The 15,511-nt window shown below is 34.2% G+C and overlaps 1 protein-coding gene and 1 pseudogene across 2 annotated transcripts; both read left to right on the top strand.

Moving 5' to 3' along the window:
- The first annotated feature begins 3,880 nt into the window (after positions 1–3,880).
- On the top strand, positions 3,881–4,236 carry LOC112083350 (annotated as a pseudogene).
- Positions 4,237–5,531: 1,295 nt separating this feature from the next.
- Positions 5,532–11,068, top strand: LOC18011867 (probable LRR receptor-like serine/threonine-protein kinase At4g20450). 2 transcript variants are annotated; one of them, XM_024151590.1, is made up of 13 exons: positions 5,532–5,616; positions 5,789–6,362; positions 7,834–8,315; positions 8,407–8,551; positions 8,628–8,699; positions 8,847–8,918; positions 9,006–9,083; positions 9,183–9,349; positions 9,425–9,624; positions 9,720–9,846; positions 9,944–10,009; positions 10,287–10,476; positions 10,607–11,068. In XM_024151590.1, the coding sequence occupies exons 1-13, from the start codon at positions 5,532–5,534 to the stop codon at positions 10,968–10,970; spliced, it is 2,622 nt and encodes an 873-aa protein (XP_024007358.1). In that variant the 3' UTR covers positions 10,971–11,068. The 2 variants fall into 2 exon arrangements, with proteins under 2 accessions (XP_024007358.1, XP_006395915.1); XM_006395853.2 differs by having other exon boundaries at positions 10,562–11,068.
- The last annotated feature ends 4,443 nt before the right edge of the window (positions 11,069–15,511 follow it).

Below are 15,511 nucleotides of genomic sequence, written 5' to 3'. Positions count from 1 at the left end.
GATGGGATGACTGCACTATTCTATCAATGGTCATGGCCGTTAATTAATGGTTTCTTAAATACTGGGTTTTTTGATGAAAGACTAAATATGACTAATATCTGTTTAATACCAAAAACAGAAAGACCCACGAGAATGACGGAACTAAGACCTATTAGTCTTTGTAATGTGGGGTATAAGATCATATCTAAAGTGTTATGTCAAAGATTAAAACGATTATTACCAGATCTGATCTCGGAAACACAGTCTGCTTTTGTGGCGGGTCGTCTGATCTCAGACAATATACTGATTGTACAAGAGATGTTTCATGCTTTGCGGACCAATAAATCATGCAAAAATAAATATATGGCCATTAAGACGGATATGAGTAAAGCCTATGATCGAGTGGAATGGTCATTTCTTGAAAATATTATGCGGAAATTTGGTTTCGCTGAGAAGTGGATAACATGGATGATGTGTTGTATTACCTCGGTTCGGTATAAAGTATTATTAAATGGACAGCCGAGAGGTCAAATAAGCCCGGGAAGGGGACTGCGACAAGGGGATCCTCTTTCACCTTGTTTATTTATCCTCTGCACGGAGGTTTTAATAGCCAATATACGAAAAGCGGAGGAAGAAAAGCGATTAACAGGTTTAAAGATTGCTAGAGCAAGTCCAGTGGTATCACACCTACTTTTTGCGGATGATAGTTTGTTCTTTTGTAAAACAACTAAGGATGAATGCCAGAAGATCTTGAGTATACTAAAACAATATGAAAGTGTCTCAGGACAACAAATTAATTTCGAAAAATCTTCCATTCAATTCGGCCACTCAGTTCCGGAGGATACTCAACAAGAGATGAAACAAATATTGGGCATTTCTAGAGATGGAGGCACAGGATCATACTTGGGCATACCTGAAAGTTTGGGTGGAGCTAAAAGTAAAATTTTCAACTTTGTAGCGGATAAACAACATGATCGAATTAACAGCTGGACCTCGCGGCTACTCTCAAAAGGGGGTAAAGAAGTTTTACTTAAATCGGTAGCATCTGCGATGCCTACCTTTGTTATGTCGTGCTTCAGACTGCCTAAGTCCACAACGGCAAAGTTGACTAGTGCAGCAGCAAGATATTGGTGGAGTTCGGATGTTTCTCATAGAAGAATGCATTGGTTTGCATGGCCAAAAATGTGTCGAAGCAAAACAAACGGAGGGATGGGTTTTCGAACGATGGAGGATTTTAACACGGCACTTCTGGCAAAACAACTATGGCGATTATTAGATAAACCAACATCACTGTTTGCACGGGTTTTTAAGGGGCGATATTACAGAAATACATCTCCCTTAGAGCCTTCTTTGCGGTCTTACTCGTCTTCTTACGGATGGCGTAGCATTATTTCGGCTAGATCTCTGGTTAATAAAGGGCTCATCAAAAGAGTTGGATCGGGTTGTTCTATCTCGGTATGGAATGACCCTTGGATACCATCCTCTTGCCCGAGATCAGCCACTTGTAAGGGGTATAATTATTACCCGAATCTTATGGTTAATCATCTGATTGATCCATTAACAAATATGTGGAATATGGGTTTGATAAATGCTATCATTGACCCAGGTGACGTGGAAATTATTCGTGCCATTCCCATTAGTAGGACCTATAGTCCAGACTCACTTGGATGGCAGTTCACGAAATCAGGAAAATATACGGTTAAATCAGGATATCAAACAATGCAACAATTCCCAGATAATCCTACAGAAGTTGTTTATGGTCCAGATATTAGAGCACTACACGTACATACATGGAACATAAAATGTACTCCAAAGTTAAGACATTTTATTTGGCAAGTAATATCTGGGTGCCTCCCAGTAGCAGCTCAGTTACGCTCCCGAGGAATACAATGTGACACGCAATGTAATCGATGCGGGGCAGAGAGGGAAACCATTAATCATGCTCTTTTTGAGTGTCCTCCTGCTTTACAAACATGGGCTCTATCTCAAATACCAACGCCCCTAGGCGTTTTTCCGATGGAATCGGTCTTCGTTAATTTCGATTATCTTTTTTGGAGACTACCAAAAGGGATATGTGACACTCATTTCCCTTGGATTGCGTGGTACATATGGAAAGCGAGAAATGAGAAAGTATATTCGAATTTAGATGTGGACCCACAAATCACATTAAAAATTGCGGTATCTGAAGCGAATTTATGGGAAGAGGCGCAAAGGTCAGAGGACGATCTAGGCCCACAACACAATAACCTTCCCCCAGAACCGAGAATCATTACACAGGGGAGTTGGTGGTGTTATATAGATGCTTCTTGGAAAGATACGGATTCATTTTCCGGCTTAGGATGGTACTATTTTCAGGATGGAAATAGAGACAACATAATGGGAGCAAGGAATGTTCGGCGAAGTCTTTCACCTCTTCATGCAGAGATGGAAGCTCTCATTTGGGCTATGCTGTGCATGATAGGAAACCATATGACAGAGGTAGCTTTTGCAACGGACTGTTTGGATTTGGTGAAGATAGTGTCTACACCTAACGATTGGCCAGCATTTGCTATATACACAGAGGAGTTTGTGAAGATTAAAGAGAGTTTCAACTCATTCACACTTTCACATATCCCACGCGCAAGAAATACAAAGGCCGATATCTTAGCAAAAAGTGCTCGTGTCTGCTCTATCGATTTTATGTACGTAAATTCAGTACCTCCGGTTTGGGTTGTCGAACCGTTCTAGGTGTTTAAGCTGTTGACAAAAAAAAAAAAAATTAGTGGTTTAAACAGAATTTAAGGGTGACAATAAGTTTGTGAAATTTATTTTAAGATATACCAAAAATTAATTTAATAGTTTATTGAAGGGTAATTCAATACTATCATGTATAATTTATACTCATTAACACAGTAAAATTTAGAAAATTTTTGTCTTTCTCAGCACACACAATATGTTATTCGACAAAAGCTTGGTATTTACCAATTTAAGATAAGATTGAAAAAAATTTATATTGAACTCATCAATCTTTGTGACTTAAAATTAGTTTCAAATTTTATTTTATATTTTTTAAAAACATATGAGAGCAAAATTATGTTTATTAGTTTGGTTTTTTTATTTAGAATAAATCATAAAGATGTATTGACTAAACTACCTAAGGAAAGAAATTTTTTTTCAATTTTATCATTTTTTCATAAAAAACATACATAACAAAGATGCAACTGAAGAAAAAACATTATTTTCTTGACTAATAAGTGATGTATAGTACTATATCTTTGTGTTAATACTAATTAAATACTAATTTAATACTAATTTAATTAGTTTGTTATATTTTGGGTTGGTTTTGGTATACAAAATGTTAAACATTCGACAAAAAATATGTTTTTAAAATAATACATATATAAATTCAAACAAGATCGTTAAAACCTCAAAATCTATATATAAATTTTGAAATTAAAACTGAATTATTTTTGATAAATTTTATTACAACAAATTAAAATCTAAAAAAATATAATTGTTTAAATATGATTTTTTTAATATGATAGCATTAAAAAACTAGTATGCGTAGATGCAAAATCTAGTATAATATAATGATGCCAATCATTCTCCTTATTTTTGGTTTTAATATATTTTTTTCCTAACCTATTTATCTTTTTCTGTTTGTCAATTTGTGTTTTAATATCTTTTTTTTTCTTTTACCTTAACTTTTTGTAATTTGTTTGTTCTTCCCTAAACCTTACCTTTTTAACGTACTTAAAGGTAAGGGCAAAATGTTATGAAGTAAATACATTTAGAATATTTGAACCAAAAAAAAAAAATCGATCGTGTGGTATCATTAAAGAAGAATCGATCGTGTGGTATCATTAAAGAAGAATCGATCGTGTGGTATCGACAATTCAAAAGCTTCTCACTCTCTTCTAAAATGGAGGCTGAAAATTTCATGCAGCTTTCTCTTCTTTAACGCAGAAACGACACCGTTTTAAAGCTCGTCACTGTCAACGAATCCTCCAATGATGATCCTCTTCCATAGTTCCATGTTACACCTCCCTTAGGGACATCCTCCCCTCCACCACAACCACCGTCAATTCCCCCTCCGCCTCTACCGCATGTCCCACCATCTCCATCAGCAACCGCCTCGTTAAGCAAGCCGCTTGTGCCTACGTTCAGCCTTCTACTCCAACTCCTTCATTCCTCCGCGGCCTCTCCTCCTCCTTCCTCCGCCTCTTCTCCGCCTTCTTCCGCCTCTTCCCATCTCCTAGGAGAATCTTTAGAGCTTAAGTGATTCAGTGACCAGAGAGAATCAATATATAATGATAAACTATTTTCATGAGTATTAATCTTGCATCATCTCTATTTAATTATTCCTTTTTATGATTCAATATTTTTTGTTGTTCTTCTTATTTTATATATATCTCTTTTATCTTAGCTTAGCTTAGAACAAGAAAGAAATTTGGTTGCCTTATCCTACAAGGAATTTCATAAAAGAAAACCCTAGTGCAACTTTTCAATCATCAGAATTTTCCTAAAGAGGCAAAAGCACTAAATCGGTTGTGAGTTATGATTTGATTTTTCATACAGCTCACAGCTTCGTATGCTTTTCCTCTGTTTGTTGAACTTTCCTCAAACTCCACTTTCCACTCCAGAATAGTGATCAAAGTCAGATGGAGAATACATGTCAGTTAAGAGGAATTTTGTTCAAGAGTTTCTTGAGTTGTTTTGTGAATCTTAATGATGTTTCACAAGAGGACAAAGATTCAAGCTGAAGATTTGTTAAACTGATTATGAGGAGATATTAATTACTTTGTTTACATTATGGATTTACCATTGTTGTAACAGATATAGACGCATACAAATTTTTACTCGCATTAGGAGAAAATGATTCTATCTAATGAGAGAAGCAAAAAGGAAGAAGCCTATAAGCAAATTCTAAATTGGCAACAGCAAAAGCCATGGCTAAGGAAAACTTATGCTTGAGGTAAGCGTTGATGAAAGGGTCCAAGTTTAGAATATTATCTATTTTTTTTACTATTTACGTTTTAGCTTTCTCTCCAAATTTTTATGATCCTATATATATATATATATATATATATATATCATTATTTATGGAATATCACATACAATAATTTCTTATTTTCTTTTCTCTTTTTCTTTCTTATTTACAATATTACTGAATTAATTATCTCTATCTTTATTATATAAATTTAATTTATCATTAATATGAATAGAAGTACTTATTTAATTTACAAAATGCTGATATGGTAAACAATAGAAAAATAATATTCAACTTGTAGTAGTAGATATCGGGTATGCCGTATGTATGGCGACGTAATCGAAACGCTGGATAGAAGTTTTACAACAGCGACGTGCTCGAAATGCCAACAACACCAATCTGGAGGGGCTTTTAATCATTATTATTTTCTTTCAAATATGCCTCATCTTTTGGATAAACAAATATATATTTTGCCTCTTCCTCTTTATCTTTCTAGTTTACAAATAGCTTTATACCATAATGTTTGTAGTTGCTTGTTATCATAATTATTTTTTCTGATAAAGTAGCTATCTTAATTCCTGTAATGGAGAGTATTCGAAGTGTTCTTTCCATGGCGCTGATTGGGAGTTTTTTCATTATTCATCTCAATAATGCTCAAGGTCAACTAGGTATTTAATGTTTTTGAGGATAAACGATCTTTGCACGAGATTTCTGTTTTCATTTTCCTATGAATATATAGCCAAAGTTCACTGGTATTGCAAACTTTCGTGGCTGTCTTTGCACTTGGCATATTAGCACAAGATTTTGGTTTCCATTTATCGTTTCATTGAATTTTTCTAGGATTCATCAGCTTGGATTGCGGAATGCCAAGTAGCGAGTCTAGTTATACCGAAAACATTACCAGTTTGATTTACTCATCCGATGCTGATTTCATCCGAAGCGGAAAAAGTGGCAAAATCAAAAATAACGAATATGAGTCCTTGAAGCCATACAGACACCTGAGATATTTTCCAGAAGGACAACGGAACTGCTACAATCTAATGGTCATGCAGGGCAAAACCTATCTTATAAGAGCTGTCTTCGTATATGGAAACTACGATGGTCTTAAAACTATGCCCAAGTTTGATCTCTACATAGGCCCTAACTTGTGGACAACCATAGATTTTCAAGATCAACTTTCGGATATTAGTAAGATCACAATGCACAATGGTATTGCGGAGGAGGTCATTCACATGTCAAAGTCAAACTCTTTGGACATTTGTCTTGTTTCGACAGGAACAACAACACCATTCATATCAGCCTTAGAACTACGGCCCTTGAGAGATGATAGTTATGCTACTGAATCTGGCTCCCTGAAGCTCTTATTCCGACAACGCTTCTCAACTGATTTTATGAAATTTAATCTCCAGACACGGTAATTACTTTGATTTTGAATTGTTCAACAACCTGCTTTTCAGTTACTGGAACGAAAATAAGCTTATAGGTGGGAGTTTTCTGGAGGGTTGAAATAAATGCAATTATAAATATCATTAGGTATATAGGCTACATATATATGTATATATATATATATAATTAATGGATTAGCATAGTTAATATAGGTTGAAAATATATAGGCTACAAATGGTTACATTTTTTTTTTTTTGGTTAACAATGTGTAATATGTGATTTTGAACCTGATGACACTAGCACAAACTAGTAAGCTACACGTTTTACGTAATAGGGAAATTTTGAAATCTACTACTTTTACTATATCATAGTCTAAAAAATATCAGTATATCACTAAAGAAAGAGTTTTTTTTTGAAATATACAATTTCGATTAATTTACTTATAATCATTTATAGACTTACCTCATTTTATAAATTGGTTTTCAAACATACATTCTTCATTTCATAAATACATTACCTTATAAAATCTTATAAACATGTAATAAAACTTTATAAAATATCTTATAATGCTGATTATAAAACCTTACAAAACTTAATAAACATTTTTATAAGCTAGTTTCTAAGTGTTTATAATTTTTAGTTTTATAAATGACTTTCCAAACACATATAAAAGATAGTATTTTAAAAATGTAGTAGAATAAGCAGTACTATCTCCGTTTCACAAAGAGTGTCGTTTTAAGGTTTTATTTTTGTTTCATAAAAAGTGTCGTTTTATATTTTCAATGCAGAATTTTAAACAATATTCCAGTTTTGACCCTATTGATTTAATGTATTAATTAAAAAAAGTTATCTAATGTATGAATAAATGGTAAAATAATATTTTTAATAGTTTTCTTAATAAGTGTGAAAAATGTCAGAATGACACTTTTTGTAAAACGGAAGGAGTATTATTTTCAAAACATGGTACCGCAACGATGGTGTTTCCAAGAAGGTAAATAGTAGCACTATGAACTATCATATTTATCAATTTAAAATGGTGGTTAAAGGGTTTTTAATGGAGGACATTCAAAAAATAGTGTTTCCAAAATTGGAGGAATCATATTTATCAATTTGAATAAGCAGTATTCTAGATTCCTCCTAGAAGGTAGATAGTTGCACTTTTAGATTAATAGAAATTAGAGGAAAAATTGATTATGCTCAATTTTAGCTTTCATTGAATGTAGTATAAAATATTTAATTAGTTCATTCCATTTTAGTTAGAAAAATAAAAAATATAACGAAAAAATATACTCCATGAAATAAAAGAAGAATAAATTGATTTCTTTTTCTTATAATTCATCATTTTTGTTCTTTCTTCCACTCCAATCAAGGTAATCAGTTGCACCAATAGTTGAATGTTGATCATCCTAGTTTAGTCTTACCTACCAGCCCGATCACAATAAAACTTTCATGTTAAACTTACACATATGATATCTATGTCTAATGAAAAATTGTGCCAGGTATCCTTTCGATATCCATGATCGTAAGTGGTATACAGAGATAGGCTCGGACTGGACAGAAATAAACACCAAAGTCAATGTAACTAGTTTGGATGCCTTTGAAATACCACAATCCGTAATTTCAAAGGCTGTGACAACCAAAAATTCTAGTAAGCCGCTGACCATGAGCTGGATTCTGCGAAAACCGTACACCCAAGTTGATGTGTACCTTCACTTTGCTGATATCCAAGATCTCCAGCCCAATGATACCAGAGTATTTAATATTTTATGTAATGAGCATACATATTTCTCGGAATATAGACCTCTAGAGTTCATGGCAGAGACTTTACCTATTAAATCTATAAATATGTGTGAACGTCGTATTTGCGCATTGGATTTGGCCCTCGTAAAAGCTAAGTCATCAACTCTTCCACCTCTGCTTAATGCCATTGAGGCTTTCGGAGTTATCCAACTTCCTTATTCAGAAACGGATGAAAACGACAGTATGTAAAAAAATTTATAGTAGTTGTTATCAACATTTTTTAATCTTCTTTTTAAGTTATAATTGACAGCTAGTAACTTTTTTATATGCAGTAATTGGAATCAAGAAAATCCAAGCTACTTATAAATTACACAAAATCAATTGGCAAGGAGATCCCTGCGCTCCTATACTATACAAGTGGGATGGATTAAACTGCACTAACACTAATCTATCTACTTCTCCAACTATAATTTCTTTGTAAGATAAGTCAAATTTTTCACAGTGATATCTGAAAAGTATCTTTGACCTAAATTATGCATCGCTCCTTGAACAGAGATTTGTCTACAAGTGGATTAATTGGTGCCATATCTCCTGACATAAAAAATTTAAGAGAGCTACAAAAATTGTAAGTCTCGCATTTTACCTCTATTTTTGCTACACTTCAGTAGGATGAAGATTAAACTGTTGTTAGATTTTCTTTAAAAGGTGCTATTGCATATCGTTAGAAGATATCATTTTTTTTATGATCATTCCATCTATTTTCAAACACCAGAGATCTATCAACTAATAATTTGACTGGAGGAGTGCCAGAGTTTTTCTCTAGCATGGAATCGTTGACCTTCCTGTAAGTTGATAGGGGAGTAATTAAACACACATATTTCGCTTTATATGGTAAAAACATTCTCATATTAAAGTTTATTTACATTGACAGAGACTTGAGTTACAATAACCTTAGTGGCTCAGTTCCTCAAAGTCTTCGTAACATGGAAAAGAAAGGTCTAAAGTTAATGTATGTTTCTTTTTTCCACCATTAATTTTTGTTTTGCAGTTATTTATTTCCCCTCCTATCAATATTTAGTAACAAAAAATAATTATTTACAATTAACAGTGTTCACGGAAATCCAAACCTCTGTTTGTCTTCTTCTTGCGAAAGTAATGGAAAACACGAAAATAAAATTCTGGTTCCTGTTCTTGTGACAGTTGCCTTTATCTGCATCATTGCAGTTGTGTTTCTTCTGATAACTTTCATTAATAGAAAGAAGAAGTCATCGAAAGGTAAAGTAAACACCATGAAAGATAAAGAATCTTGAACTAGAATATTGTTTGTGATGCATGATCCTTACTCTCCAGCTTTACGCCCATTCATTGTGGCCAAAAAGAGAAGCTTTACTTATGGAGAGGTCAAAGAGATGACAGATAACTTTGCGAGAGTTATTGGAGAAGGAGGGTTCGGTATCGTGTATCATGGTTATTTAAATCGTGATGAACAGGTTGCAGCTAAAGTACTCTCTCAATCCTCAGCTCAAGGCTATGAGCAATTTAAGGCTGAGGTAGTCTCACCATAAGTAATCTTCATCACTACAAGATCCTATGAAATTTAGATTCACCTAAGCTATTGTATTTTGTTGTTTATGTTGTTTGATAGGTAGAACTTCTTCTCAGAGTTCACCACATAAATCTAGTAAGTCTAGTTGGCTATTGTGATGAAGGAGACCACTTAGTCCTCATCTATGAGTACATGCACAACGAAGACTTAAGGAAACATCTATCCGGTAAATTTGATTACCTTAGTTATTTTCTGTTGCAGTGACCGCATTTCAGATTTAAAACTTTCGATGGAATTGATCACACACGTCTTGTTGAGTACAGGGGAATGTGCTAGGCCGCCTTTGAGTTGGAAAAATAGACTAAGAATTGCGGCAGAGACTGCACAAGGTTCATTTTAATTATTTTTTAATTACAAGAAGGTTTTGAGCCAAAGCCCGTAATCTTACCGAACCCGTTATATTAGTTTCGTCCCAAGCGATACTCCATCATGTGATCTCTAGGCTTTACCTAAAGCTCATTATCAGTCAAACCTCTTTACCAGTCGAGCTACCAATACTTGATGGTCTATTTTAAATTTATAGAAATCGCATTTACCTTTTAATTGCAAACACTTAGAAGGATTGGTTTTATGCTTCTTTTAACTTTTATAAGTCATTTCAAGTAGGATTGGAGTATCTACATATTGGCTGCAAACCACCAATGATTCATAGAGATGTCAAATCTACAAACATACTCATCGACAAGCACTTCCAAGCAAAACTCGGCGATTTTGGTCTTTCAAGATATTCCCCAATAGGATCTAAAACTCACGTGTCAACAAATGTAGTTGGATCACCGGGTTATCTTGATCCTGAGTAAGTAAATTCTCATACACTATCTAATTTTAAATAATGTCCTTCGTTTCATTTTGATAAAATAAATTTTTTTTTTATACTACAGATATTACAGAACAAATTGGTTGACCGAGAAAAGTGATGTCTATAGCTTTGGGATTGTATTATTGGAAATAATCACTAGTCTGCCAGTGATTCACCAGACTCGTGAAAAGCCTCACATAGTAGAATGGGTGGGATTTAAGCTAACAAATGGAGATATCGAAAATATTGTGGATCCAAGCCTTGGTGGAGACTATAGCTCTAGTTCTATGTGGAACGCTCTTGAACTAGCAATGTCATGTGTTACGCCATCTTCATCTGGAAGACCAAATATGTCTCAAGTTTCTGGTGAGCTAAAAGCATGTATTTTCATTGAAAACTCAAGAAAAGGAGGGACATCCGACATTGACCTGAAGAATTCCATTGGACCTAGCATGGGCTTTGGACCCGATGAGAACCCTGATGCACGCTAGTTCATGCCAAGAATCATAGTCTATGTTTTGAATGAAGAGAAATTCTTCTAAAGTAATATATTTCTTGTATTATATTTTCTTAATCTTGATCAAGATCAAACACCTTTTGGCATGTTAAACTGTGACAATTGATTCTGAACCGTGGTTGTCAAAGTCCAAAGATTTATCATTTTTTCAACGGGATTAAAACCATTTCCATTTATTTGTTTTTCTTGGACCAATCTCATAAGAATACTTGCAAATCCTTTTTTTTTGGTTGGCATTAGTCTCATATTGACGTAGTCATGAAGACGCAATTCACATCCTTAGCCCATCAACAATCTTCTCTTAATGCACCTTTTGAATCCTCTCTGCAACTTTTTTGACTTCTTGACCTGATTAGACTCAAATCAATAGAAATACACAAGTACTCTTTAGGTCATAAACCTTATAAACTTTATTAAAATGACTATGTATATATTATATAACCGTATCAAAAACATGTAAAATAGAGGTATATTAGTCACACATTCCTTTGTTAGATCAGATTATACTTGTGATGTGATCATGGATAGCAGAAATGACTTGAGCTTGAATCTGAAAGAGATGAGCTTGTAGCTGAGAATGCTGAGGATGAGCTTGTAGCTGAGGAAGCTCTAGTTGCACCAGTTGGACCTATCACTCGTTCTAGAGCCAAGAAATTCAAGAAAACATACAGAGGAATACTTAAGTTCTTTTAAAGTCGATCAGATCTCTTGAGCAAGGATGGAGAAGATGTTATCCAAACCTCATTGGTTTTGATACAGGTTCAAGATGATCAACAAATGGGCATGTGATCATTTGTACTTCTTTGTTTTTTCTTTTCTTTGGTTTTTTTCCAATGGGTTTTCCAAAGAGAAGCTTTTAATGAGACAAATGGATCACATTCCATCACCCATTTGTTGATCCATACCAAGGCACGAAAAAGAAGAAGTTTCGGCCAAAGGAGGAGAAGAGTGATCTTTTGATTCAAACTTTGTCTTTATTGTTTTGCTAGTTTTTGAGACAAGTCTTAGCTGTTGAAGACTTCTCTTCTTCTTTATAACCTCTTGTAATCTCTTCAGAGAAACTATTTCTTTTAATAAAAATTCTTTCTAAAGTAAAGATAATTTTATTCTCTGAAAAATCTTAGCTTGTTAGTGTGTCAAATCTATCAAGCAACTGATCCTTTAGGTGTGTCATATCCTTTGGATCACCCTTTGTATATCAAAGGTCTTCTGCAACTTTTTGCAACCTATCAATCCACTTCTCTTTTCCTAGAATCATCAGTATTTCATTGCACAAGATCTATCCTATTCTAACCCTTAGAGTGACGGTCCTTGGAAGATCTTATCAAGTGGTACTAGAGCCACTCTACGCGTTGTTCAACCTCTTCATCAGGTCGTTTTTTTTTCCTTTCTATTTCTGATCGTTTAGTTTTGTTAATTGTCTTTTCAGTTCGCATATAGATCTATCAGAAAATTTCATAAAAAAATTGCTTCTTATCTCTTATGTGCATCTGTTCTTGTTAGATCGAATGCTAGATCTAGTTAGATTCCACCATAATCATAGTGATCTAGTGTTCCTGTGTTGTCATCTTCCGATCTCCATTTGTGTTCATTTTGTCTCTTCAACTTATATCATTAGATCTGTGCCATCGAGTTGCATTTTTGTCTCTTCGGATTCAAGTCTGTGTTTTCTTAAATATAGCATTAGGATTAGTTTAAATGGTTATGTGGGAACTCAAAGAGACATTTAAGAATTGATCGATTGTGAAAGCTAGGTAATGGTGATCTGTTAGCTTTTCTGTTAAAGGTAGAGATGTCAGACCATGAGGAGGAAACCAGACGCCGCAATAACAAGCAATGACTGTCGAGATGAAGAGATTGACAGCCATTCAGATGGAACAATTTCACCAAGAGATGCAACATAATTCATACCCGAGGCAAAATAGAGAACACCAAAGGAGAAAACCAGAGAGATCCATGGGGAGAGTCTGAGAACATCATAGACCATGGAGGGATGAAGTGATGTGCTACGAAGTGAGGGAACAAGTTTTACCCTTAATAAAAACAAATGAAAGTCACAAGTGCACAGCTAATCAGTTGTAGTACTTAGGGATCGAATCTACATGAATTTGTGTGTCCAGTATTTTTCTACGGTTTAGAAACGGATTAAACTGAAACTAAAGAAAGCAAATGAATCTATCCTAAATATCAAGTAGAAAATTGAATGGAAGCAAAATGAAATAAGCAGAAAATCGAACTAAAGAAAATGAAAATGCAGATCTATTGAAGCAAATGAATATCGATTGGTTTGTAAACTATGACTAAAAACGTTGGGATTTCGGGAACTCTATAGGGATCATAATCGGTTTCAACACTGGGAATTTTCAATTGGGATTGACGGATATTGAAATATTAGGGTTCTAGAGTTAGAGTTCGGCGGTATGACTACATCACCACCGTGATCATAACCAACTGTATCTCGCTACCATGACCAGTATGTTTCCACTCTGGCCCTGGAAGGGAGAAAACGCAAGAGCTGCACAGGACTCGTCAGTACTCACGACTTCGCTGCAGGTACAGAAAAATTGCATGTTTCATTCTAGGTAGGATACTTAATGAAAATTTTCGCAACACTAACTATCTAGATCAGATACGAGGTGATCAATCAAGAATACATGCATTAAAGATGAGAATAAACAGAGAAAATAGTTAAAATCACATATCTAAAAACCTAGATGTCTTAATCGATTATGAGAGCCCCTTTCGGGAACCCTATGCCCAACTCGGGATCAACTCAGCCATGGCTGAGGTCGACATCATCATTGGTTTTAATGAAACCAATGCCCAACTCGGGATCAACTCAGCCATGGCTGAGGTCGACATCATCATTGGTTTTAATGAAAGTAATCAAAAACAGTAAAGAAAAGAGATGAAAGAAAGCTTCTTTATTGATGAACTCAGAGTTGAAGAATCTTCTCTAAAAATCGCATAAAACGACTGGAAAAAGGGTTTCTGTAAAAGTATGAAAGGTGATATCTAAAAACGACATAAATGACAAGTATTTATAGTCTTCAATACGCCAAAGTCTCTTGAGTTCCAGAATAGAGGGTGGGAAATGACACCATATAAAACAACTGAAAACTGGTTTTATGTCGATTGGAAACAAATGTTAAGGTCTAGGAATTTCTCTGAAAAGTCAAAATTATAAATCAGATAATAGTTAGAATTTCAATGAAGAACTGTGTTCTAGAACTCGAATCATTGTGAGATAATTCACCAACTTTTGCTGCGTAAATTATCTATGTCTAAATTCTAGAAGTCTAAATTTCTTTGAAAATCAATTAATTAAACAAGTATTAATGGACAAGTTCGATTTTTTCACAAAATACCTACGCCAAGTTTCTTTGCAGTAAGTTATTTTGCTCATCAAAGATAGTTGAAGCATTTGACAACACTTTCGCATCTATCAATTAACCTAGATCTTAACTCTAGTTCATGACTCTAGAATAAGTATTAAGCACAAACTAAGATGAAGAACTAGAATATAATCTAACAAGTTTAATTTAATTTAATAATCCATGACTAACCTTTGAAAACTCTAAACCTAATAAGCAAAATACTCAGATATAGTAGATAAAAAGTTAACATGATTGAAATATATTTCATATAAGAAATAAAGAGGTTTGAATTCTTCTCTCTAACGAACAAAGTCTTTGTGAAATCAACGAAAAAAAGGATTTTTTGGTTTATGTCTGATCTTGGGAAAAATTAATACAAAATCCATAGATATATCTACCCATGGTGAATTAGGAATAAGAAATGGCATATAGAGACCGTGAAGATGTAATATGGACTATGATTTTGAGCATTATATGCACTTTGAGCAGAACTTCTCTACATCTTTCTTGAAATGCAACACTTAAAAGTGGTCCATCATCACAGCTAGGGTCTTGTCTACCTCAAAATACCCCATTAGACCATCTCCATGTGGTTCTTTGAGCACCAACTCTCGCATAGGTAGAAAATTATCTCAATAGAAATTTAAAGTGAATCACTTACAGTTCTGTTTATGGTTAACAAAGAGATAACAAAAATGTAAAGAGATTCATGACACCAACGGTGTTTGTGAGAGAACACATATGACACTAAAAACTATATTTGTGTCTCTTTTATCTTAGCCTAGAAGAAGAAATAATTTTGGTTGTCTTATCCTACAAGGGATTACTTCACTTTCCAAACTGTGTTGATATGCCTTCAGTTCATTGATAATATCTGGAGATCTAACCATTGGATTGCTTCTATTCCACTTGCATTGGAACACTGGTTGTCTCCTCTATAATTCCTCCAAATTTTGGGATGATCAGACGGTTGGAAGGTCTTTATTGATTGTCAATCTTCTGATGGTATGAATTTATTTAAAATGTACTTTTGCTCTAAAATGCACTCCATAAGTCCAAGTTTCCTGAAAAATCTTTTAAAACTCTAAAACATAGAAATCACTTAAAAAATATTGAAAACAAAGTTAAAATACCTGCA

The sequence above is a fragment of the Eutrema salsugineum genome, unplaced genomic scaffold, assembly GCF_000478725.1.
Source record: "Eutrema salsugineum unplaced genomic scaffold, Eutsalg1_0 scaffold_6, whole genome shotgun sequence".
Classification (NCBI taxonomy): Eukaryota; Viridiplantae; Streptophyta; class Magnoliopsida; order Brassicales; family Brassicaceae; genus Eutrema; species Eutrema salsugineum.
Note: the sequence above shows the minus strand (reverse complement) of the source record. Positions and strands in the feature narration are given on the sequence as shown.

Excerpts from the sequence above, each read along its gene's own strand:
- LOC18011867 (XM_006395853.2), top strand. The coding sequence starts at position 5,532 with ATGGAGAGTATTCGAAGTGTTCTTTCCATGGCGCTGATTGGGAGTTTT. Across the intron at positions 8,700-8,846 it reads TTAAGAGAGCTACAAAAATT|AGATCTATCAACTAATAATT; the intron begins GTAAGTCTCGCA and ends TTCAAACACCAG. Across the intron at positions 10,477-10,561 it reads CCGGGTTATCTTGATCCTGA|ATATTACAGAACAAATTGGT; the intron begins GTAAGTAAATTC and ends TTTATACTACAG.